General features: G+C 47.5%; 1 protein-coding gene across 6 annotated transcripts in view; it reads left to right on the forward strand.

The window, feature by feature from the left end:
* The window catches only part of DNAH2 (dynein axonemal heavy chain 2), a 108,195-nt gene that overhangs the window by 62,385 nt on the left and 21,398 nt on the right, over positions 1–24,412 (forward strand). For 4 of the 6 annotated variants that reach the window (XR_011467942.1, XR_011467943.1, XM_070389410.1 and 1 more), the window contains exons 42-65: positions 5,253–5,471; positions 5,678–5,795; positions 6,007–6,143; positions 6,663–6,800; positions 6,890–7,048; positions 9,271–9,423; positions 9,599–9,690; positions 9,965–10,163; positions 10,316–10,540; positions 11,638–11,742; positions 12,406–12,594; positions 12,793–12,878; positions 13,013–13,143; positions 13,298–13,447; positions 13,792–13,959; positions 14,140–14,300; positions 14,550–14,689; positions 15,957–16,089; positions 16,200–16,339; positions 18,466–18,676; positions 18,894–19,010; positions 19,177–19,318; positions 20,113–20,282; positions 20,397–20,513. Coding sequence is in view for 4 of the 6 variants with exons in the window: in XM_070389410.1 (XP_070245511.1) it covers positions 5,253–5,471; positions 5,678–5,795; positions 6,007–6,143; positions 6,663–6,800; positions 6,890–7,048; positions 9,271–9,423; positions 9,599–9,690; positions 9,965–10,163; positions 10,316–10,540; positions 11,638–11,742; positions 12,406–12,594; positions 12,793–12,878; positions 13,013–13,143; positions 13,298–13,447; positions 13,792–13,959; positions 14,140–14,300; positions 14,550–14,689; positions 15,957–16,089; positions 16,200–16,339; positions 18,466–18,676; positions 18,894–19,010; positions 19,177–19,318; positions 20,113–20,282; positions 20,397–20,513 (3,600 nt within the window). In the remaining 2 variants the exon portion in view is untranslated. The remainder of the gene's footprint in view (positions 1–5,252; positions 5,472–5,677; positions 5,796–6,006; positions 6,144–6,662; positions 6,801–6,889; positions 7,049–9,270; positions 9,424–9,598; positions 9,691–9,964; positions 10,164–10,315; positions 10,541–11,637; positions 11,743–12,405; positions 12,595–12,792; positions 12,879–13,012; positions 13,144–13,297; positions 13,448–13,791; positions 13,960–14,139; positions 14,301–14,549; positions 14,690–15,956; positions 16,090–16,199; positions 16,340–18,465; positions 18,677–18,893; positions 19,011–19,176; positions 19,319–20,112; positions 20,283–20,396; positions 20,514–24,412) is intronic. The other 2 variants (XM_070389412.1, XM_070389413.1) reach the window with 2 other exon arrangements.

Genomic DNA, 24,412 nt, shown 5'->3' on the forward strand with positions numbered 1-24,412 from the left:
CTTACTCAAACTCTTTCAGAAAATTGCAGAGGAAGGTAAACTTTCAAACTCATTCTATGAGGCCACCATCACCCTAATACCAAAACCAGACAAAGGTGTCACAAAAAAAGAAAACTACACGCCAATATCACTGATGAACATAGATGCAAAAATCCTTAACAAAATTCTAGCAAACAGAATCCAACAACATATTAAAAAGATCATACATCGTGACCAAGTGGGCTTTATCCCAGGGATGCAAGGATTCTTTAATATCCACAAATCAATCAATATAGTACACCACGTTAACAAATTGAAAGATAAAAACCATATGATTATCTCATAGATGCAGAGAAAGCCTTTGACAAAATCCAACATCCATTTATGATAAAAACACTCCAGAAAGTAGGAATAGAAGGAACATACCTCAACATAATAAAAGCTATATATGACAAACCCACAGCAAACATTATCCTCAGTGGTGAAAAATTGAAAGCATTTCCCCTAAAGTCAGGAACAAGACAAGGGTGCCCACTCTCACCACTACTATTCAACATAGTTTTGGAAGTTTTAGCCACAGCAATCAGAGCAGAAAAAGAAATAAAAGGAATCCAGATTGGAAAAGAAGAAGTAAAACTCTCACTGTTTGCAGATGACATGATCCTCTACATAGAAAACCCTAAAGACTCCACCAGAAAATTACTAGAGCTAATCAATGAATATAGTAAAGTTGCAGGATATAAAATTAACACATAGAAATCCCTTGCATTCCTATACAATAACAATGAGAAAACAGAAAGAGAAATTAAGGAAACAATTCCATTCACCATTGCAACAAAAAGAATAAAATACTTAGGAATATATCTACCTAAAGAAACAAAAGACTTATATATATAAAACTATAACACACTGGTGCAAGAAATCAAAGAGGACACAAATAGATGGAGAAATATACCATGTTCATGGATCGGAAGAATCAATATAGTGAAAATGAGTATACTACCCAAAGCAATCTATAGATTCAGTGCAATCCCTATCAAGCTACCAAAGGTATTTTTCACAGAACTAGAACAAATAATTTCACAATTTGTATGGAAATACAAAAAACCTCAAATAGCCAAAGCAATCTTGAGAAAGAAGAATGGAACTGGAGGAATCAACCTGCCTGACTTCAGGCTATACTACAAAGCTACAGTCATCAAGACAGTATGGTACCAGCACAAAGACAGAAATATAGATCAGTGGAACCAAATAGAAAGCCCAGAGATAAATCCACACACCTATGGACACCTTATCTTTGACAAAGGAGACAAGAATATACAATGGAGAAAAGACAATCTCTTTAACAAGTGTTTCTGGGAAAACTGGTCAACCACTTGTAAAAGAATGAAATTAGAACACTTTCTAACACCATACAGAAAAATAAACTCAAAATGGATAAAAGATCTAAACATAAGACCAGAAACTATAAAACTCCTAGAGGAAAACATAGGCAAAACACTCTCAGACATAAATCACAGCAGGATACTCTATGACCCACCTCCCAGAGTAATGGAAATAAAAGCAAAAATAAACAAATGGGACCTAATTAAACTTAAAAGCTTTTGCACAACGAAGGAAACTATAAGCAAGGTGAAAAGACAGCCTTCAGAATGGGAGAAAATAATAGCAAATGAAGCAACTGACAAAGAATCTCAAAAATATACAAGCAACTCCTGCAGCTCAATTCCAGAAAAATAAACAACCCAATCAAAAAATGGGCCAAAGAACTAAACAGACATTTCTCCAAAGAAGACATACAGATGGCTAACAAACACATGAAAAGATGCTCAACATCACTCATTATCAGAGAAATGCAAATCAAAACCACAATGAGGTACCATCTCATGCTGGTCAGAATGGCTGCTATCCAAAAGTCTACAAACAATAAATGCTGGAGAGGGTGTGGAGAAAAGAGAACCCTCTTACACTGTTGGTGGGAATGCAAACTAGTATAGCCACTATGGAGAACAGTGTGGAGAGTCCTTAAAAGACTGGAAATAGAACTGCCATATGACCCAGCAATCCCACTGCTGGGCATACACACCGAGGAAACCAGAATTGAAAGAGACACGTGTACCCCAATGTTCATCACAGCTGTTTATAATAGCCAGGACATGGAAGCAACCTAGATGTCCATCAGCAGACAAATGGATAAGAAAGCTGTGATACATATACACAATGGAATATTACTCAGCCATTAAAAAGAATACATTTGAATCGGTTCTAATGAGGTGGATGAAACTGGAGCCTATTATACAGAATGAAGTAAACAGAAAGAAAAACACCAATACAGTATACTAATGTATATATATGGAATTTAGAAAGATGGTAATGATAACCCTATATGCAAGACAGCAAAAGAGACACAAATGTATAGAACAGTCTTTTGGACTCTGTGGGAGAAGGCGAGGGTGGGATAATCTGAGAGAATAGCATTGAAACAGGTATATTATCATATGTGAAACAGATTGCCAGTCCGGGTTCGATGCATGAGACAGGGTGCTCAGGGCTGGTGCACTGGGATGACCCAGAGGGATGGGATGGGGGGGGAGGTGGGAGAGGGGTTCAGAATGGGGAACACATGTACACTTATGGCTGATTCATGTCAATGTATGGCAAATACCACTCAGTTCAGTTCAGTTTAGTTCAGTCGCTCAGTCGTGTCTGACTCTTTGCGACCCCATGAATCGCAGCACGCCAGGCCTCCCTGTCCATCACCAACTCCCGGAGTTCACTCAGACTCATGTCCGTCGAGTCAGTGATGCCATCCAGCCATCTCATCCTCTGTTGTCCACTTCTCCTCCTGCCCCCAATCCCTCCCAGCATCAGAGTCTTTTCCAGTGAGTCAGCTCTTCGTATGAGGTGGCCAAAGTACTGGAGTTTGAGCTTCAGCATCATTCCCTCCAAAGAAATCCATATTGTAAAGTAATTAGCCTCCAATTAAAATAAATTAAAAAAATAAAAATTAAAAAATAAAACACACACACACAAAATTTTTATTGATGCCTAGTTGATTTACAGTGTTGTGTTAGTTTCAGGTGTACAGCAAAGTGATTCAGTTCTATATATATGTAAAACCACATGCTACTGCTGCTGCTAAGTCGCTTCAGTCGTGTCCGACTCTGTGCGACCCCATAGACGGCAGCCCACCAGGCTCCCCCATCCCTGGGATTCTCCAGGCAAGAATACTGGAGTGGGTTGCCATTTCCTTCTCCAATGCATGAAGGTGAAAAATGAAAGTGAAGTCGCTCAGTCGTGTCCGACTCTGAGCGACCCCACGGACTGCAGCCTACAGGGCTCCTCCGTACATGGGATTTTCCAGGCAAGAGTACCGGAGTGGGGTGCCATCGCCTTCTCCGAAATCCACATATATATGTGTATATATAATATAATAATTTATAATTATATACATATTTTATATAATGTATAATTACATATATATTTATATGTATATTTTTTCAGATTCTTTTCCATTATAGGTTATGACATATTTTATATGGTTCCTTGTGCTGTAAAGTTGTTCAGTTGCTCAGTTGTGTCCGACTCTTTGAGACCCCATGGACTACAAAACGCCAGGCTTCCCTGTCCTTCACCATCTCCTGGAGTTTGCCCAAACTCATGTCCATTGAGTTCGTGATGCCATCCGACCATCTCATCCTCTGTTGTCCCCTTCTCCTCCTGCCTTCAATCTGTCCCAGCATCAGGGTCTTTTCCAATGAGTCAGCAATTTGCATCAGGTGGCCAAAGTATTGGAGCTTCAGACTCAGCATCAGTCCTTCCAATGAATATTCAGGACTGATTTCCTTTAGGATTGACTGGTTGGATCTCCTTGCAGTCCAAGGGATTCTCAAGAGTCTTCTCCAACACCACAGTTCAAAAGCATCAATTCTTTGGCTCTCAGCCTTCCTTATGGTCCAACTCTCACATCCACACATGAATACTGGAAAAATGAAAAACTACTGGAAAAACAAAGGTCTGACTATACAGACCTTTGTTGACAAAGTAATGTCTCTGCTTTTTAAAATGGTATCTAAGTTTGTCATAGCTTTTCTTCCAAGGAGCAAGCATCTTTTAATTTCATGGCTGCAGTCACCATCTGCAGTGATTTTGCTGTAAAGTAGGTGCTTGTTTATTTTATATATAGCAGCTGTATCTGCTAATCTCAAACTCTTAATTTATCCCTGCCCTTTCCCCTTCTGGTAACCATGAGTTTTTCTTCTGTGTCTGTGATTCTGTTTCTGCTTTGTAAATAAGTTCATTTGTATAATTTTTTAAGATTCCATGTAAGTAATATCATATGATATTTGTCTTTCTCTCTGTGACTTCAGTTCAGTTCAGTTGCTCAGTCATGTCTGACTGTTTGTGACCCCATGGACTGCAGCACACCAGGCCTCCCTGTTCATTACCAACTCCCAGAGTTTACTCAAACTCATGTCCATTGAGTCGGTGATGCCATCCTACCATCTCATCCTCTGTCGAGTTACTTAATCCTCTGTGTGACTTACTTAATATGATAATATCTAGGTTCATCCATGTTGTTGCAGATGGCATTATTTCATTCTTTTCTACCACATCTTCTTTATCCATTCATGTTGATGAGCATTTAGGTTACTTCTGTGTCTTGGCTATTGTAAATAGCACTGCTGTGAACACTGAGATGCATGTATCTTCTCGAATCAGAGTTTTCATCTTTTGTAAGCATTCCTTTTTAACTTAATTGGTGAGTTGATTAATGTCTGGCTCCCCCACTAGACTAGGGACCCTGCAATGGGATGAACACTAATTTGTTCTCAGCACCAAGCACACTGCTTGGCACCTACTTTAGAGGTTTAATAAATGTTTTTTGAATGATATTAGAAGATATTTGTATAACTTTGTATCAGACATTGTGTTTCGTGTTGGCTATTTTATTGAATACAACAGCCCTGAGGGTGAAGTACTATCATGACTCCCAGTTAACAGATTAGGAAACTGAGTCTCAAAGAAGTTCACTCACACAGATTCACATGGTTGAAACCTGCGGACCCAGACTGGCTGACTCCAGAGCCCAATCTCTTAACTCTGCAATTGGCCAACTTTCCAAGGAAAGAACAACTGCCAGCGTGCAAAGGGCCCTGGTGCCATTTTTTTAAACCATTTGAGTATTATCCTCGCAGACATTGGGGAGCTTTTGAAAGCCCTGTATATGCCTCACCCTTTTTTTCCGTTTCCTGTATTTCCCCTTCTCTCAGCTGCGGGAGACCATTGAGCAGGAGATTCGGGACATGGGCCTGCAGCCCACCCCGTTCACCCTCACCAAGGTCATCCAGTTGTATGAAACCAAGAATTCCCGCCACTCCACCATGATCGTGGGCTGCACAGGCAGCGGCAAGACTGCCTCGTGGCGGATTCTCCAGTCCTCCTTGTCCTCCCTGTGCCGTGCCGGGGAGCCCAACTTCAACATTGTCAGGGTGCGGAGCTGGGGCAGTGGGACTGCTGTCCAAGACTTGAGTAGCAGGCGGGGGCGCCAGGATGTAGGGAGGGCAGTACAGACCAGGAGGGCGGCCTGGGAGGGGTGAGAGAGACTGAGGCTGAATACAAATACCTGGAAATAAAGGGACAGCCTGGGATTTGTGTCTGCCGGCAGCTCAAAACTCCCTTCCTGTGTCTATTTTAGGAGTTCCCTTTGAACCCTAAGGCACTGTCCCTAGGGGAGCTGTATGGGGAATATGACCTCAACACAAATGAATGGACGGATGGCGTCCTGTCCAGTGTCATGAGGACGGCATGTGCAGGTACCCAAGGGGTCGTGGGGTGGGGAGAGCAGATGCCTGAATTTCCTGAGGGGGTGGGCAGTGTGGGGGTAGAAAACTCAATTTGGGGGGAAAAAATGCTTGGAAATGCAGAGATCCCAGGAAGCAACTGGTTGCGTCTCCAGGGAGATGAGCATGGAGGGAGGGCGAGGTAACAAAGCTGTGGTTTCCTTCTCCTCCACCTCCTACCAAGACGAGAAACCAGATGAGAAGTGGATCCTTTTCGATGGCCCTGTGGACACTCTATGGATTGAGAGCATGAACTCCGTCATGGATGATAACAAAGTGCTGACCCTCATCAACGGAGAGCGCATCGCAATGCCTGAGCAGGTTGAGGGGTGGAAACTGGAGGGCCCTGGGGCAGGGCTAAGGGGAAGAGCAGGGGCAAGAGAAAAGAGGAAGTTCTATAGGAATAAGAAAGAGGAGGAGGACACCTGGACTCAGGGCAACCTGAGACTAAAGAAGAGATGCCTGTCTGCCACAGACGCTGAGGACAATCGTATAGAGAACTGTGTACCAGGATGCGCTGTGGCAGAGACTAAGGCAGCCTCATTGCCACTGACATATGGGGGAATGACCCGCCCTTGTGGACCTGGGCTATAATTTATGAGCTTTTGTAAAGAGCCCACCCTTTCCTACCCAGTCAAACAATGTGAGGGGAAGAGAGACTTCTCATAAGGATGACCTTGAATAAGCCCTAATTTTTTTAATAAGCAAATCATTTGTAAAGCTTAGGTCCTTATTCATCCTGCCACACGTGGTACTCAGTAGAGACACCTTGCGGCATCAGAATTCTGGGTGTTTTTACTATTGAAGGAAAGACAAGGTTCTGACCAAGTATATCTGTAGGTGTCTCTCCTGTTCGAAGTGGAGAACTTGGCAGTGGCCTCCCCAGCCACTGTGTCTCGTTGCGGGATGGTGTACACTGATTACACAGACCTAGGCTGGAAGCCCTACGTTCAGTCATGGCTGGACAAGAGGCCAAAGGTATGAAGGAGATGGAGGAGCGGGAAGTAACCAGTGGGGCCTGGGGGGGTGCACAGAATAATTCAGAGCCTCTGCTCATTCAATGCCAGGTGGAGGCTGAGCCCCTTCAGCGCATGTTCGAAAAGTTCATCAACAAGATGCTGACCTTCAAGAAGGACAACTGCAATGAGCTGGTGCCCCTCCCAGAATATAGCGGCATCATCTCCCTCTGCAAGCTGTACTCCGCCCTGGCCACTCCAGAGAATGGGGTGAGAGGGGGCTAGGGCAGGAAGGGCTCTCAGCCTCCCGGGAAAATGTCCGGGAAACGACGTGTCTGAGACACAATTGGAACATGAGGCTTGAGTGGAGCAGAGACTCCAAGAGGAGGCCTCACCAACTGTGGAGGCAGCAAGGGTGTGTGTATGCATGCGCACGTGTGTCCACGTGGGCACACCGCTGCGAGGCCAAACTATGTATTTATATCCAAATCAGATAGAGAGCACAATGGGCCTCACTATAATTTCCTGCCTGTATTTAAGAGCTGAGGATAGTTCATTTGGTTCCTCATTTCTCCATTCTTTCTGAAATTAAGTATTAAATCTTGGAATCTGTGAGCCTTTGGGATACTGTTTTTGCTGGGAGGAGCTCCCCAATTAGTCTGATGAGGGGCTTTAGAAATTTCCAGATTAACTGATATTGAATAACATTTTTGTTTAGTTTAGAATTATGGTGTAAGGACCAAAATTGGATATTTTTCTGCTGAGATTATATCACTGCCTAGAAATGGTTCATATTGTTTTTAAGGGCATTGCCAGCTCATTCAACTATTAATATACAGTTATATAACAATTAAGATCTATAACAGTATATGTCATTCCCGATATGATTAATATAAATTAAAACTATGTAGGTGAGCTTGGAAGGTGACGTGTAGGAAAATGATAGTAATGTAGTATCAGTGGCACTCAACTGCTGAGGAGGACTGCTGGGAGAAGAAGGCTGAACAGAACAAAGAGAGGAGGGCAGTCTATGCAAACAGAATGACTTTTGCAGAAACACAGATAGGAAAGCCAGCCCCTCGCTGGGCATGGTGGGCTGATGGGTGGTGTTGGTGTGTGGTACCTCTTGGCTGTAGCAGAGACCCTGAGAAGAGGATGGTGAGATGTGTACAGGTGTGAGCTGGAAGGATAGAACAAGGACTCTGGATTCAATACAGCAGACACTAGAGTCTCAGCACAACTTCCCATGGTGCTTTTGTAGCTTAGAGAAGTGAAGTCGCTCAGTCGTGTCCGACTCTTTGTGACCCCATGCCCATGGACTGTAGCCTATCAGGCTCCTCCATCCATGGGATTTTCCAGGCAAGAGTGCTGGAGTGGATTGCCATTTCCTTCTCCAGGGGATCTTCCCGACCCAGGAATCGAACCCGGGTCTCCCGCAATGCAGGCAGACGCTTTACCGTCTGAGCCACCAGGGAAGCTGTAGTAGGTTTGTAAGCTGTTGTAGCTTAGTAGGTTTATGTAAATGTTTTGATTTAGGTTTCTCTACAACTACATGGTTTTCCAAACAGAACCAGGAAGGGAGGGAAATTTTAAGTCTTTGTGATGAGTTGCCAAAATAGACCTCTCCATCTCTCTTTTAAAAAATATGTATTTATTTGGCTGTGTTGAGTCGCAGGGGCTCTCTAGTTGTGGCACTCAGGCTTAGTTACCCCAGAGCATATGGGATCTTAGTTTCCCAACCAGGGATCGAACCCAAGTCCCCTGCATTGCAAAGCAGATTCTTAACCACGGGACCACCAGGGAAGTCTCTCTCTCTCTTTTCTATTTACCTTTATGTAGCTTAAAAAAATTTTTTTTTTATTGAGGTATCATTGATTTACAGTGTTGCATTAGTTTCAGGTGTATGGCAAAATGAATCTGTTATACAAATACATACTTCTACTCTTTCTTGATTCTTTCCCCATATAGGCCATTACAGAGTATTGAGAAGAGAGATCCTGTGCTAGAGATTAGAGCCTTGTTGCATAGCTATTTTATACATAGTCATGTGTATATGTTAATTCCAACTTCCCAATTTGTCCCTCTCCCCAACCTTTTCCCTTTGGTAACCATATGTTTGTTTTCTATGAATCTGTTTGTGTTTTATAAATAAGTTCATTTGTATCATTATTTTTTAGATTCTTCACATGAGTGATATTTGTTTTTCTTTGTCAGACTTACTTCACTTAGTATGATAATCTCCAGGTCCAACCATGTTGCTGCAAATGGGATTATTTCATTCTTTTTAAAGGCTGAGTGATACTCCATTGTATATCTGTATCACATCTTCTTTATCTAGTCCTCTGTTGATGGACATCTAGGTTGTTTCCACATCCTTGCTATTGTGAATAATGCTGCAATGAACATTGTGGTGCATGTATCTCTTCAAAGTATGGTCTCCATCTCTTCAATTAATAGATTTAGGACATTTCCTCTTCTCCTTTTCCATGCAGGTGAACCCAGCTGACAGTGAGAACTTTGCCTCCATGGTAGAGCTGACGTTTGTGTTCAGCATGATCTGGTCGGTGTGTGCCTCTGTGGATGAGGAGGGCCGCAAGAAGATCGACAGTTACCTCCGCGAGATCGAGGGCACTTTTCCCAACAAGGTCAGGGCCCTCCAGCCCAGCTGTCCTATTTTGCTATACTCTTGATCCTCAGACATCTTGAGCCTCAGCCTGCTACCCAGCTGTCTTTCGTCCTCCCAGTGATCTATGAGTGCTTTTTCTGGGCAGGGAAAGCCAAAGGCAGGCTTTGGTAATCTGACACACATTCCGTCCTCAGGACACAGTGTACGAGTATTTCGTGGACCCAAAGATCCGGAGCTGGACATCGTTTGAGGATAAGCTCCCTAAGAGTTGGCGCTACCCTCCAAAGTCAGAACCGGGCCTGGGGGGTGGGTCAGGCTTAGGATTGCGGTGGGGGGAGATGTGGCGAGAGAGTTGAGATGACTTTCCAGGACAGGAAGCAGAAGCTAGAGGAAATGGGACAGGGTCCCTGAAGAGAATGCCTGATCCCCAGGCTCCACAGGAGGTAGGGTGGGTGATCAGAGAGCAGTGATGCCGGAGGAAGAGTGGGGAGCAGAAGGAAGCAGGAGTTAGAAAAGAGTGGGCCATGATCTTGAGACACAGTCCCTTTCCCCATCCCCAGCTCCCCCTTCTATAAGATCGTGGTGCCCACCGTCGACACTGTCCGCTACAACTACCTGGTGAGCACCATGGTGGCCAGCCAGAACCCCGTCCTGCTGGTGGGTCCTGTGGGGACTGGAAAGACCTCCATTGCCCAGAGTGTCCTGCAGTCCTTGCCCTCCAGCCAGTGGTCAGTGCTCACAGTCAACATGTCTGCGCAGGTGTGTGGCAGGACCCACGGGCCAGGTCGCCAGCCCCTGCTCTCTCCCTGTCTCTGCTCCCCTTTGGGAGCCCAGTGCCCGCTGGACATGCCTCTCTAACCTCAGATTTCTCTCTTGGGACCCAAGCGTTCATTCTATACCTTTCCCACCAGACCACGTCTAATAATGTGCAGAGCATCATTGAGAGCAGGGTGGAGAAGCGAACCAAGGGTGTCTATGTGCCTTTCGGAGGCAAAAGCATGATCACCTTCATGGATGACCTCAATATGCCAGCCAAGGACACGTTTGGGTCCCAGCCCCCACTGGAGCTGATTCGCCTCTGGATTGACTATGGCTTCTGGTATGATCGAACGAAGCAGACCATCAAGTACATTCGAGTAAGCATCCAGAGAATCTGTTCTTCAAGTCTCTGTTCTTCCCGTGATGGGTTCTGTCCCCGCTCCACTGGGACCCCAGGATAAAGTCCTGTAAGCCTGTGTTCCTCCCCACAGAGGAGGGTCCTGCCTTTCTTAGGACCCAGACATCTGGCTCCTCGGTCAATTCCTGTCAGTAACTCTCTTCATTGACTGCCCTGTGCTTTGTGACCAAGGGAGCCTGTCCTCCAACTTCCACTCCTTTCTGATGCCTCTTACACCTCGCTTCCATGGCAACGCTGATGCCAACCAGAGCCGCCCACAACACCCCTCTCCAGGCCTCTCCGCCTCCCATTGTTTCAGGAACCTACCCCCTGGTACCAATTCTCCACTCCCCACCCAGGATCCAGGAATCTCCTGTCAGTCCTGGCTGTTCTCCCATGGGATCCTGAGCATTTTGTTTTTTTTTTTTCCTGAATCAGTGGGCAGTCATTTCAGCCTGATTTCTGGGGCACTCATCTATCTGACACTCAGGGTTCAAAAGTCAACTAATAATAGATTCATATGTTTCAGAGAAAGAACATACATATACAGATATAAGTATATATTAATATATGTATATATTAAAATAGAAAAAAATGTCCAGAAGATGTTATCAAATGTTGTGTGTGTGTGTGTGTGTGTGTTTTAACTTTATTTTCCAAGTTGGGAACATGGATTATAATGATGAAATAAGAACAAATAGGGAATTCCCTGGCAGTGCAGTGGTTAGGACTCAGCGCTCCCACTGCCAAGGACCTAGGTTCAATCCCTGGTCAAGGAACTAAGATCTCACATGCTGAATGGCACGGCCAAAAAAAGAGAAAGAAATAAGAACAAATTAGTTGCCTTAGTAACTCTGTGGACATTATAAGTGCCCCAAACCCCTTGCTTTCCCTCACCTTTCCCTGTCCCCATTACTCCATGTTTCTTCCTGCTCTTCCCTCTTCCCGTTTGTCCCTCCATTCCCTCTCTTCCTCCTGGCTCCTCTCACATCCTCCCTATTTCTTTGCCCCTCCTCTTCTCCTCCTCCTGTCTGACTCCCCCAACCCCACCCGCCCTGTCTGGTCTTTGCTGTCTAGGACATGTTCCTGATGGCTGCCATGGGCCCTCCTGGGGGTGGACGGACCGTCATCTCCCCAAGGCTGCAGAGTCGATTTAACATCATCAACATGACCTTCCCCACGGTGAGGGCTTCCTGGGGGCTGCGGGAGGGGCTGTAGAAGGCAAAACCACCCGCGTCCTAGAGAACGAGGGCACAGATCACAAGCTGCATCCAGGGAACTCTGATACTTGGAGGGGAGACTCTCTGCAGGCACCTTTGCTTCTGCTGAGCTGGCTCTGGTGTGTGAAGCCTGACAGTCCCAGTGGGCAGAGAGTGGGGCCCAAGCAGATGAAGGAAGGCACACCCTCCAAAGAGGAGACTAGAGGAGCTAGGGGAGGCAAGGGAGGAACCCAGGGGTGTCCCCAAACCTCAGAAATCAAGACAATAATGCAATATTTTAAAAAATCAATACCAAAATTCAGGATGAACAAAACACCAACATTTTAAACAAATACAAGATCAGTATAGTGCCATGCTGAGCTACATGAGAGCCCAAGGCAAAAGGAAAAAACCAATAGTACAGATCCTGTCTTTATTTAAAATGTTCATATTTGTTCATCGTGGACAGTTTGCATTAATTCTGATTTTTAAATATTACACTAAAGCATGACTTCTCTTGATTTATGAGGGGTTTTTTGTGCCCCCTCCCCACTCTGCTCCCAAGTACTTTACTCCCCTGACCCGAGTCCCTGCCTTGGTTGAAAGGCCAGGAGCTGCGAGATTGAGTCTGAGGGCCTGTTTCTAGGAGTCCCAGATCATCCGGATATTCGGCACCATGATCAACCAGAAGCTCCAGGACTTTGAGGAAGAGGTGAAGCCCATTGGGAACGTGGTGACCGAGGCCACCTTGGACGTGTACAGCACTGTGGCGCAGCGCTTCCTGCCCACCCCCGCCAAGATCCACTACCTCTTCAACCTTCGAGACATCTCCAAGGTGAAGCTCCATCTGACCCTGCCCCCAGGCCAAGCACAGCCTCCTTGGAGGTATTCTCCCGTCCTCAAAGTGAGCCCCGGAGTGCGGGAGCATCCCACACCCCCCAGATCACCCCATCCCGGAATGCCACTTCAGCTAAAACTTCTGGATGGGACCCTCTTCCCTCCCTCCATCCCACCGGCCACGCCCCTCTCCCAGGTGTTCCAGGGCATGCTGAGGGCCAACAAGGACTTCCACGATACCAAGTCCAGCATCACCCGACTTTGGATCCATGAATGCTTCAGGTGAGGGTGCTGTGCTCCACCAGATCCAGGCCTCCCCAAGCCCAATCCCCCACTCCCCCACCCCCACCTCCTGCTCCCCTCCCCAGGGCCACTCCTCTTCAATCCCAGATCTAACCCCAGCTCCCTCCCAACAGAGTCTTTTCTGACCGACTGGTTGACACCGCAGACATGGAAGCCTTCGTGAGCATCCTAAGTGACAAACTCGGCTCCTTCTTTGACCTGACGTTTCATAACCTTTGTCCCAACAAACGTTCTCCCATCTTTGGTGAGCCAGGAGCTGTGGCCCCTGTAGACTGGAGAGTCTTAGGAGATGGGTTAGAAGAAGAGGCGGGGCACTGGGGCCCAGGGAGGAAGGGCCCTCTGGGGAAGCCTGGGGAGGACCAGGCATTTGGAATCTGCCCCCTCTTGCCACGGCCCAGGGGACTTCCTGCGGGAGCCCAAGGTGTACGAGGACCTGACGGATCTGACGGTCCTGAAGACAGCCATGGAGACGGCACTCAACGAGTACAACCTGTCACCCGCTGTCGTGCCAATGCAGCTGGTGCTCTTCCGAGAGGCCATCGAACACAGTGAGCACTTCCTGTTCCTGGCCCTTCTCCAGCATCCAAGTGACAGAGTACTCCAAGGAAATGGGGATCTCTTCCCAGATCTTTCCCAAATTGAGCCCCAGAAGTTGCCCTCCTCCCTGACCCCAGATGCGCTTGTGTCCATGGGTGGACATTTTCTTTGATGATGGTATTTAACAGACATGGTGAAGGTTGAATGTTGAATCGCTACCCAAGCTTGAGGCACTACCTCTTCCCACACTGGTGGGTCCCTCTACTGCACCTCAGGTGTCCCAGCCCCCAGCCTAGGGCCTGGAGGTCCCCTGAGCTTGCTCAGCCAACTCATTATCCTCCCACTTTCCCTCCAGTCACACGGATCGTGCGGGTCATTGGACAGCCTCGGGGCAACATGCTTTTGGTGGGCATTGGGGGCAGCGGGCGGCAGAGTCTGGCCCGCCTGGCCTCATCCATCTGCGAGTACATCACCTTCCAGATTGAGGTCACCAAACATTATCGGAGGCAGGAATTCCGAGAAGGTAAGGCTGGGTTTCTGAGACAGAAGTGAGTTTGGGGCTGAGAGTGAAATAGCAGGAGGGAGGGAAGCCAGGTAGGGAGGATGGTGTCCTGTATGTGTCCCTGGCTGGGGAGGGCTTTCTAATCAATAGAAGAGGAAAGACAGAAGGGTGAATCTGAAAGGTCTGTCTCCTCTGGCCCAGATATCAAGCGTCTGTATCGCCAGGCTGGGGTGGAGCTCAACGCCACGTCCTTCCTGTTCGTGGACACCCAGATTGCTGATGAATCATTCCTAGAGGACATCAACAACATCCTTAGCTCGGGCGAGGTCCCCAATCTCTATAAGGCGGATGAATTCGAGGAGGTGCGATGCTTCTACACCCACTACCAGTTGGTTCTGGCTTTCCTAAGTCCAGACGATGCCGCTGTCGCGCCCCCTCTCCAGCTCCTCCATTAGGTGGAAGAAGTGCTCCTCTTGGGCCTTTTTCCCTCCCCGGACCCTGGTGGGCAAAGCGGCTTTAAAACCCACACCCCGTGTCCCTCGCTGTTCCCTCCGCCCTGGGTGCTGTCCTGGAAACCTCCGCCCTCTGACTGTGGCGCCGGCGCTCACCAGATCCAGACGCTCATCATAGACCAGGCGCGCGCTGAGCAGGTGCCGGAGTCCTCGGACAGCCTCTTCACCTACCTCATCGAGCGCGTGCGGAACAACCTGCACATCGTCCTCTGCCTCAGCCCCGTGGGCGACCCCTTCAGGTGACTCCCGTGTCGGCCTTCTTCTCCCTCGGGAATTGGGGCGGGGCGGGGCGGGGGGCAGTCCTCCCCGCTCCTGGTCTCCCTGCCTTCTGCCCCCAAGACTCCGGAGTAGCGCCGGCCTGTCCCGCTGCGCCACACGCATCTCCGTGTCTACTTGTCGCAGCCTGCGCCCGGGCGTGTTTCGGCCTGCGGGATCTTTAGTTGTGCCATGCGGGATCTAGTCCCCTCACCAGGGATCAAACCTGGGCCCCCTGCGTTGGAGGCGCAGAGTCTTAGCCACTGGACCACCAGGGAAGTCCCAGCCTGTGCCTACTTTCAGCGAGTTCCTGTTACTTACATGGGACTCATCCTCTCCTTTTTGGTAGATCAATTTTGTTTATTTTTCTGGAAGGTGAAGGCTGTTTTTTCTTTCTTTCGTTTTCAAGTTTTAAATTGTGGTTTAAAAAAAACTTAAAATTTTACCATTTTAACTGGTTTTAAGTACATTCACACTGCTATGCAGCAGATCCCCAGAGCATTCTTGTGCGAGGCTGTAACTCAATACCCATGGAAACTGCCCACTTCTCCCACCACCCCCAGGCCTTGGTAGCCACCCTTCTACTTTTGGTTTCTGTGAGTGACCACCCCTAGATACCTTATAGACGTGGAATCAGGAAGTACTTGTCATTTTGTGACTGGCTTATTTCACTTAGCATAACGTCTTCAGAGTTTATCCATGTAGCCAGCATCAGAATCCCCTTCCCCTTTAAGGCTGAATAATATTCCCTGTGTGTCTGCACCACATGGGATCCGTTTTCCGTATTTTCAAGGGCATCAGAAAGGAGGGGAAGGACAGAGAACTTAGGCAGAGAGGCAGTTGGGGTCACCAATTTGTTTATCTTTGAATATTTTTGGCTTGTGTGTTCACCATGTACCAAGCTCTGGGCTAAGCATCCTGCATGTGTCATCCCATTGAATCCCCTAACAACTCTAGTTAGTATGCTTTGTTATTTGTTATTCGAGGTGAGGAAACTGATGTTCAAAAGGTTATGCCACTTGCCCAAGATCCATATTTGGTTGGTGTGAAACTGGCTCTTTCTGACCCCAGAAGCTGTTTCTAAATCATGCACCAAACCAGCTTTGAGGGGAGCACAATCTGGACAAGGCGACACAGGAGCACGAGGATGGGGCTTAGGGGTTCCTAGGGAATGAGTGAACCTGTGGCAAAGACCGTCGCTGCAGGCCAAGTCTGCAAATGTACTTAACTGCCTCTCACAACCCCTGCCAGGAACTGGATCCGCCAATACCCAGCCTTGGTGAACTGCACAACCATTAACTGGTTCTCAGAGTGGCCACGCGAGGCCCTGCTGGAGGTGGCTGAGAAGTACCTGATGGGAGCCGATCTGGGGACCCAGGAAAATGTGAGGCCCTCCTCCCCATCTCTCCTCACCCCCCCGCACCCCTACCCATTTCCGTTCTCCGTTTGTCTCTACTCCTTCCCTGTCTCATAACCTCTATGCATCGATCTCAGATCCACAAGAAAGTGGCCCAGATCTTCGTCACCATGCACTGGTCAGTGGCCACATATTCCCAGAAGATGCTGTTGGAACTCCGAAGACACAACTATGTCACGCCCACTAACTACCTGGAACTTGTGTCTGGATATAAAAAGTATGATGGCAGAGTAAGGGGCACAGAGGGCCTGGGAACTTGGTGGATTTTTTGGTTTTGTTTTGGCCGCACCTTGTGGCACGTGGGATCTTAGGTCTCTGACTGGGAATGGAACCCCTGCTCTCTACAGTGAAAGCACTGAACCACTGGGGAATTCCCAGGAGCTTGGTGTCTTTTGAGGGCTATTGGTGAAACGATGTCTTAGAAAATATCCAGGAGCTGGCCAAGGGGACCAACTTGAGGACTGGGATCTGAATGGCAGAGAGGCGGGGGGCTTGTTTCTGTCCAGGAAGTTAAACCAAGAGAGGGGTTCCAGGGGATGTGGCCATCCAAGGGGCCCTCTGGCTGTGACCCCTTTATATACCTCTCTGTCCTTGTCTCCTGGAATAATGATGTCCTTGCTCATAACCACATTGCAACTGTGACATTATATCATGGGTATATTTGGCAATATATAGCCTCTTCTCTCTGCCTTTAATATCTTCTAGACTTTCCACCATTCCCAAGTTATTTATTCATTCATTAAGTTGTATTGACTGTCTTTTTATATGCACAACACAATAATTTGCTTTGAAGGTTATAAGAAAAAGGTAAAAAAAAAAACCCTCTTGTTTATTGGATTTAGTATTTCAATCAAGGTGAAGAAAAAGCCATTTGTAATAATAATGATAGCCAACATTAATTCATTCATTTAACAAGTATTTTGAGCATGTACTCTGTGCCAGGCACTATTTTAGATACTTGTAATATGTATGTCAGTTAACAAAATGAAGTCCTTGCCTTCGCTGGGTCCATAGGTTTACATCCTGTTTATGATTCTGAGTCACTTTGTTAAGCAATTTACATGCATGTGCTTACGTGCTCAGTTACTCAGCCATGTCTGACTCCGACCCCATGGACTGTAGCCTGCAAAGGCTCCTTTGTCCATGGAATTTTCCAGGCAAAAATACTGGAGTGGATTACCATTTCCTACTCAAGCGAATCTTCCCAACCCAGGGATCAAACCCTCATCTCTTGTGTGTCCTGCACTGGCAGGAGGATTCTTTACCACTGCACGACCTGGGAAGCCCATATTTAGTATTTAATTCAGAAAACAATCCCTTAGACATTTTTTGGGGGACTGCACAACATTAAAACTTTGTGAATGAGTTGCCAGCATTTAAAACTTGAAGCCTTGGAAAACTCCAGATTTCCAATCTGTCTTGAAACATCAGAAATTGTGGCAATACAATTCCACATTCACTCTCAAATGGAAAAAACCAGGCTGAAGCCCAGGGCTTTGTCCACAAAGGTCCGTCTAGTCAAGGCTATGGTTTTTCCAGTAGTCAGGTATGGATGTGAGAGTTGGACTATAAAGAAAGCTGAGTGCTGAAGAATTGATGCTTTTGAACTGTGATGGTGGAGAAGACTCTTGAGAATCCCTTGGACTGCAAGGAGATCCAACCAGTTCATCCTAAAGGAGATCAGTCCTGGGTATTCATTGGAAGGACTGATGTTGAAGCTGAAACTCCAATACTTTGGCCACCTAATGTGAAGAGCTGACTCATTTGAAAAGACCCTGATGCTGGGAAAGATTGAGGGCAGGACAAGAAGGGGACGACAGAGGATGAGATGGCTGGATGGCATCACTGACTCAATGGACATGGGTTTGGGGGGACTCTGGCAGTTGGTGTTGGACATGGCGTGCTGCGGTCCATGGGGTCTCAAAGAGTCAGACACAACTGAACTGAACTGAACTGAAGCCCAGGGATGGCCACCCCCTTGAGAGAAGTTTGTATTTTCTGGTTCACTGCAGCCCCACTGCCTGCTGCACGGTGGGGAATTGCTGCACAGTAGAAAGGCCTCAGGTAGGGAAGTGGTACAATGAATACGGTAGCCAGCACGCCAACCCTGACAACGGTGTGTAGAATAAATGAGAGGGACGAGAGTCCGGAAACAGGAAGACCAGTCGGGAGGCTGTTGGCAATGATCCAGGCAAGGAAATGATACAGATCTGACTAGGGTGGTGGTGGTGGCAACAAGCAGAAAGTCAGGGACCAGAGCCATGCTGGGAAGGGAGACTACATGGGCCTCTCCTTTCTGGGGGCCCAGCCTCCTGGGGTTCCTGATCCTACTCTGTCCCCTAGGTTGCTGGCGGAGAAGCGGCAGGAGCTGCTGGACCAGGCCAATAAGCTGCGGACAGGGCTGTTTAAGATTGATGAAACTAGGGAAAAGGTGGAAGTGATGTCCTTAGAGCTGGAGGATGCCAAGAAAAAGGTGGCTGAGTTCCAGAAGCAGTGTGAGGAGTACCTGGTCATCATTGTGCAGCAGAAGCGGGAAGCGGATGAGCAGCAGAAGGTGCCTCTGCCCCCCTGGATCGCCCCTGCCCTCGTCCCCTATTCCCTGTGCCCACTGGGCAGAGGGGCTTCCAGCTTCAATCAGTTATAGGGCAGGGGGTGCCAGTTCCACTCCTCAAGTCTTCTTTAGCTCTCTTTTGCATCATTACCACTAGCACCATCACCCCCACTTCTGCTCAAGGTGAAGACAAAAACCCTCGTCTTCTCTTCATCCGTAGGCTGTCACAGCCAATAGCGAGAAGATTGCGATTGAGGAAGTCAAGTGCCAGGCACTGGCTGACAATGCCCAGAAGGATTTGGAAGAGGCATTACCAGCCCTGGAAGAGGCCATGCGGGTATCAGGACGGGAAGGCACAGGAAGGAGACTGGGCTGGCCTTCCTTGTTCTCAAAGTCCCCTTGGAAGGGAGGAGGAGGGGAACTGCAGCTAAGTCCTGTCTCCATAAAGGACCCGTCTTGCCACCTGAGTTGACTCTGGTCCTCAAGTTCATCCCTTTTCTCAGGCCCTGGAGTCTCTGAACAAGAAGGACATAGGAGAGATCAAGTCTTACGGACGCCCCCCGGCCCAGGTGGAGATGGTGTTGCAGGCAGTCATGATCCTTCGAGGCAATGATCCCACCTGGGCAGAGGCCAAGAGGCAGCTAGGTGAGCCAGGAAACCGGAAGGTAATTTATGCCAGTCCACCCAGCATTCCTCTGATCATCTACTGGACGTCAGGCACTCAGAGAGACAGAGATGAAGGATGCAGTGTGCCCACTCTCAAAGCACAGAGCCTGGTGGGGAAGATGAGGCATAACCATCAGTTAAGGTCTTCGGTTGTAGGTAACTCATCTTCATTTACGAAAGAAACGAAAGAAAAAAGAATGAGGGACTTCCCTGGTGGTCCATTGGTTAAGACTGCGCTTCCAGTAAAGGGGAGCGGGTTCAATCCTTCGTCAGAAGATCCCACATGCCCCATGACTCAGCCACACACACACACACACACACACACACAAAGGGAGAAGTTGTCGTAAGGATATTGGAACGTATTTCAGAATCTAAGGACAGGAGTGCCTTTGCTCCCCACCCCGCAAAAGGACAAGAATCAGAAAAGGGAACAAGGGTCTGTTTTACTCTTGTGATATTTTTCCTGCTCTGAGTTCTGTTGGTGGAATGTAGCCTGAAAGCAATAGTTTGGTGACCCCTGCCCTAGAAGAAAGGGCAAAGTATATAGACAGAATGGTGTGTGGGATGGGTGGTCAGGCTGAGAGGGTGGAGGATACGTGATGGGAGTAGAGGCTGAGGAGGTTGTGGAGGCTCTGGGAGCCTCGAGGGTCTAGATGAGGGAGCACGGCCAGTGGAGGGACTGTGGGTTGAGGTCAGGCCTTGGGAACTGAGCCCAGGAAGCACATGGCTATGCCTGAGCAGTGGAGGTGAGGCCCCCAATCTTCATCCCCCAGGGGAACAGAACTTCATCAAATCACTGATCCACTTCGATAAAGACAATATCTCAGACAAGGTCCTGAAGAAGATCGGAGCCTACTGTGCCCAGCCCGATTTCCAGCCTGACATCATCGGCCGTGTGTCACTGGCTGCCAAGTCCCTATGCATGTGGGTTCGGGCCATGGAGGTAGGCAGTGACAGGCGGGGTGGGAGCAGTGAGGCCGGATGGGAGGAGGGGGATGGAAGGCTCATGGCAGGTGAGTGGGTAGCGAGTGAGAGGGTGCCCGCTGTCTCCCCGCAGCTCTACGGGCGGCTGTACCGGGTGGTGGAGCCCAAGCGGATCCGCATGAACACCGCATTGGCCCAGCTTCAGGAGAAGCAGGCGGCCCTGGCCGAGGCTCAGGAGAAGCTGCGTGAGGTGAGCCTCATACCTATGTTTTCCGTTTTCCGAGGTGGTAGCTCTCCCAGATTCCCGATTTCTAGGATGCTTCCTTTCTGTTTATTTCTCCCTGTCTAATTCTACCCCCTCCTCCTTATAGTCCTATCTGCCTCCCACTCTGCGCCTTGTTTAGACGGCTGCCTCTGGCTCAAAGCTAAGTCAGTGAGAGGGTTACAAAGGCACAGGGGCGCTGTCTCTGGGGAGCCCTTCCCACAACTGACCTGGAGCTGGCAGTGTTCGCCATCCTTTGTTGGGGCCCTTTGGAGAAGGTCCTTGAGACAGTAACTGATGAAGTCTGTGTGGCAGTGGGTCTTTGCTCGGGGGATAGGGCAGGGGTGTCACACTGCTGCTTGGACCTGGAGGAATACGAGGGTGTTGGAGCCTGGTGTTGTCGTCTGGAGGTAGAGAGGGTTATTTCCTGTGAGAGGGCTAGATAATCCAAAAGGTGCTGTCCTACCAGATACATGCACAAGTAACTCTTTTTCAGGCAGAATATAAGTGCTATTAGCAAGAGTTCAAAATTCTTTCAGTCTATCATTTAATTTTCTGTCATTGATTTAATAGGTAGTGTAAATATATCCACATGGTTTGAAATTCAAAAGGACAAAAGCGTATCCAGTAAGAATTCTCCCTTTCACCTTCTGCTGTCTAATCACCAGCTCCCCTCACTTGAAAGTAACTTCTGCCTTCCAACGCAGGGGATACCGGTTTGATCCCAGATCAAGGAACTAAGATCCCACATGCCTCGGGGTAACAGCCCATGTGCTGTAACCAAGATCCAGTGTGCACACACATACACACAAAGAAGATTCCATTCTGACCCATTTCGGAGGCTTCTGGGCAGTTTCCAAACCAGGGGTCCCTAACCTTCGCTGTGGGTCAGAATCGGACCTAGGGAAAAAATATATTTTCAGGGATCCAAGCAAATGAGTAATGGTTAAAATTATTTACTCAAGATTTGGATTGAAATGTAATATAGCTGGACTCTGGGCCTCTTCCCAGACCTCTAGTGCTGTGTTCAGGGTTTCTCATCTCTGGGCGACCCTGATAGAGAAGAAGGCTTCAAACGGCTGATTTCAAGGCTCCCCCAGAGATTCTTACTTAGTTGGCCTGGCAGGAGCCCAGGGTCAGCACAGTGCTAGCTGCAAGCAGGTGGCTCAGCATGCCTGATTCTGAAGTTCTACTGAAAGCTATATTTGCATCTTACACTTTCAGTAACAAAGGAGAAATTTCAGTTCCCTGTTTGCTTACTCTTACCAACTAGAGGTCCTCAAGACGCGGTGTGAGATCCCCCACCAGCAACCTAACACGAGGTGCCCTGCAAATGCTTCTCCCGAGAATGACGCTGTTGGCAGCTGACCCTACAGGCCCACTTTTTTCCCACATGTGAAGGGGACAACCCCTAATTATCTGGCCCAGGATATGATTCATCCAGAGGTGAGAAACCTTTCCTAATGGATGGCCATACCTGTGAGTGTTTAGGCTTGAAAGAAAGAGTAAAAGAGTGAAGATTTCAAGAGAGGTTGAGAGGTCATGATGAACCGAGGTGGCAGGGGATTGAAATCAGGAGGCGGGGTTCTAGCCCCAGCACCGGCAGTAACCAGCAAGTCGCTTAATCCCACTAAATCTTGGGCATTGGAAGGCACATTCTTAACCTCTGGACCACCAGGAAGTCCCAGAACAGACTCTTCATCCACCACAGAACTCTTAATTAAGGCCACCCTTACAGACTACATCTCTCCCCTGTCCAAGCCCCATTTCCTAGAAATTGTCTTGCTTCAAACATCTGTCTCTATAGAGAAAGCCACTCATTCATAGACAAAGCTACAGCCATCTGCCAACGTCAGAATAACACAGGGTTGGCCTAAAGACTTTCACTGAAGTCATAGAAGTTAAAAGTTAACCACACAAGTGTAAAAACCCACTGGACCTAATATGAGCCTTACTCACCTTACTTACCTTACTCAGAACACCTGTTCACACGCTGCAGTCTGATCAGGAAACTCCCAGCACTGTCAAAAATGTTTTGGGGGATTTTCTGGTCTGCATATATGTATACTCTCTCTTTTTTTAAACCTGTGCCATTGTTTTTTTCATTTTCTCTTTTTTTCCATTTTTTCATTTTTTGGCCATGCCATGTGAGTTGTGGGATCTTAGTTCCCCAACCAGGGATCAAACCTACACACCCTGCATTGGAAGCATGGTGTCTTAACCACTGGACAGCCGGGAAAGTCCAAAATGTATACTCTTGAAGGGATCTGAGAACTAGTAGTCTTATTCTATGCCCGAGTTCTAAGCAAATTGAGAAATAAAAGGCATTTGGCCAAAATATAAACTATAAAGGCTAGGCTGGAGGATGTGGAAGATGTCTGTGAGCAAGTGGCCCTCCTAGTGGGGACCCGCATCTTCAGACAGACGTACCTGGTCTTGGGCGTTGTTGGGGGGGCAGAGTGGGACTTGTGCTCACCCCTAAAAAGAAAGGGCATGAGCTCAGTTGAGCATTCCCAGTTTACTCTTTCCAATTTTACCAGTCAGATCAGTCACCACCTCCCCTGGAGAAGGGTGAGAAAAAGTCCTGGAGGAAGTCTTCCAACACACAAGGGAATGACCAATACAAACAATTGTAACAAGCCATGACCCCAGAGGAAAAAATAAGCCCAGAGAAAATTCAGGTAATGAAGAAAACTTGAAAAAAGTAGACCTCTAATTAGTATCATCAGAGAGAGTGATTAAGAAAGAAATGACATCCACAGAACAAAAATAGGATGATGAAAGGCCAAACGAAAAGGAAGAATTCTGGGAAATTTAAAAATGATCAAAGTGTGACATTCGGTAGAAGGGTGGGAGGACAGCATCACAGAACGTACCACAAAACCAGAGGCAGAAAGCAGAAGAGAGACACGACCAACCTGTAAGAATTTCTGAAAGAAAAACACATCAGGGATAATAGAAAAAGTAGTTAACAACTGGTTCAGCCCACACAGTGACCTGTCTGAGTGGGTCTCACCACGAGGAGCCCAGCCTGGTTCACACTGGACACCAACCCGGATCATGATGACATTGACGCTGTTTGTTAGCATTTGACCTTTATAATCAGTCTAGAGATGGAGCACAGAAGACCCAGTGTGGCCTCTCTGAATGTCAACCTCAACGATATAAAAATAAAGGTACCGCCTAAAAATTGGGGAAGTGGACACAGCTGGGAAAAGACAGGGCAGTGCTTTTGCAGCAGATAAAATAGAACACAGTTTTAACGTGTTGGGACTTTCCAGTTGTTAAGTTTCTGCACTTCCACTGCAGGGGACACAGGTTCAATCCCTGATCCCTGGTTGGCAAACAGATCCCACATGCCTTGCACAGTGGCAACAAACAAAAAAATATGAATTTATTACTTATAACACTAGAATGTTATTTAACATTATAATAAAGGTAGCCAGTAAGAGAGATTAGGAACTATTAGGAAATTTGGAGAGATCGTGTGTGCTTGCTAAGTAGCTTCAGTCATGTCCAACTCTTTGCGACCCTATGAACTGTAGCTGGCCAGGCTCCTCTGTCCATGGGATTCTCCAGGCAAGAATACTGGAGTGAGTTGCTGTGGCCTCCTCCAGGGAATCTTCCCAACCCAGGGATCGAACCTGCTTCTTTATGTCTCCTGCATTGGCAGGTGTGTTCTTTACCACTAGCGCCACCTGGGAAGCCCTTGAGAGATTCTAAATGCCCTTGAAGTGGTCTTTGTGGGTGTGAAACAAATAGTGAGATTTTTAATTGGTCCCTCTTATTATAGTATTGAAATGAAGTCCACTTAATTTATCCAATCATGTTCATGTCCTGATTTTATAACTTGTATCTATCAATAAACATTGTGATATTTGGGGGAA

The sequence above is a fragment of the Bos mutus genome, chromosome 19 (assembly GCF_027580195.1).
Source record: "Bos mutus isolate GX-2022 chromosome 19, NWIPB_WYAK_1.1, whole genome shotgun sequence".
In the NCBI taxonomy this organism is placed as follows: Eukaryota; Metazoa; Chordata; class Mammalia; order Artiodactyla; family Bovidae; genus Bos; species Bos mutus.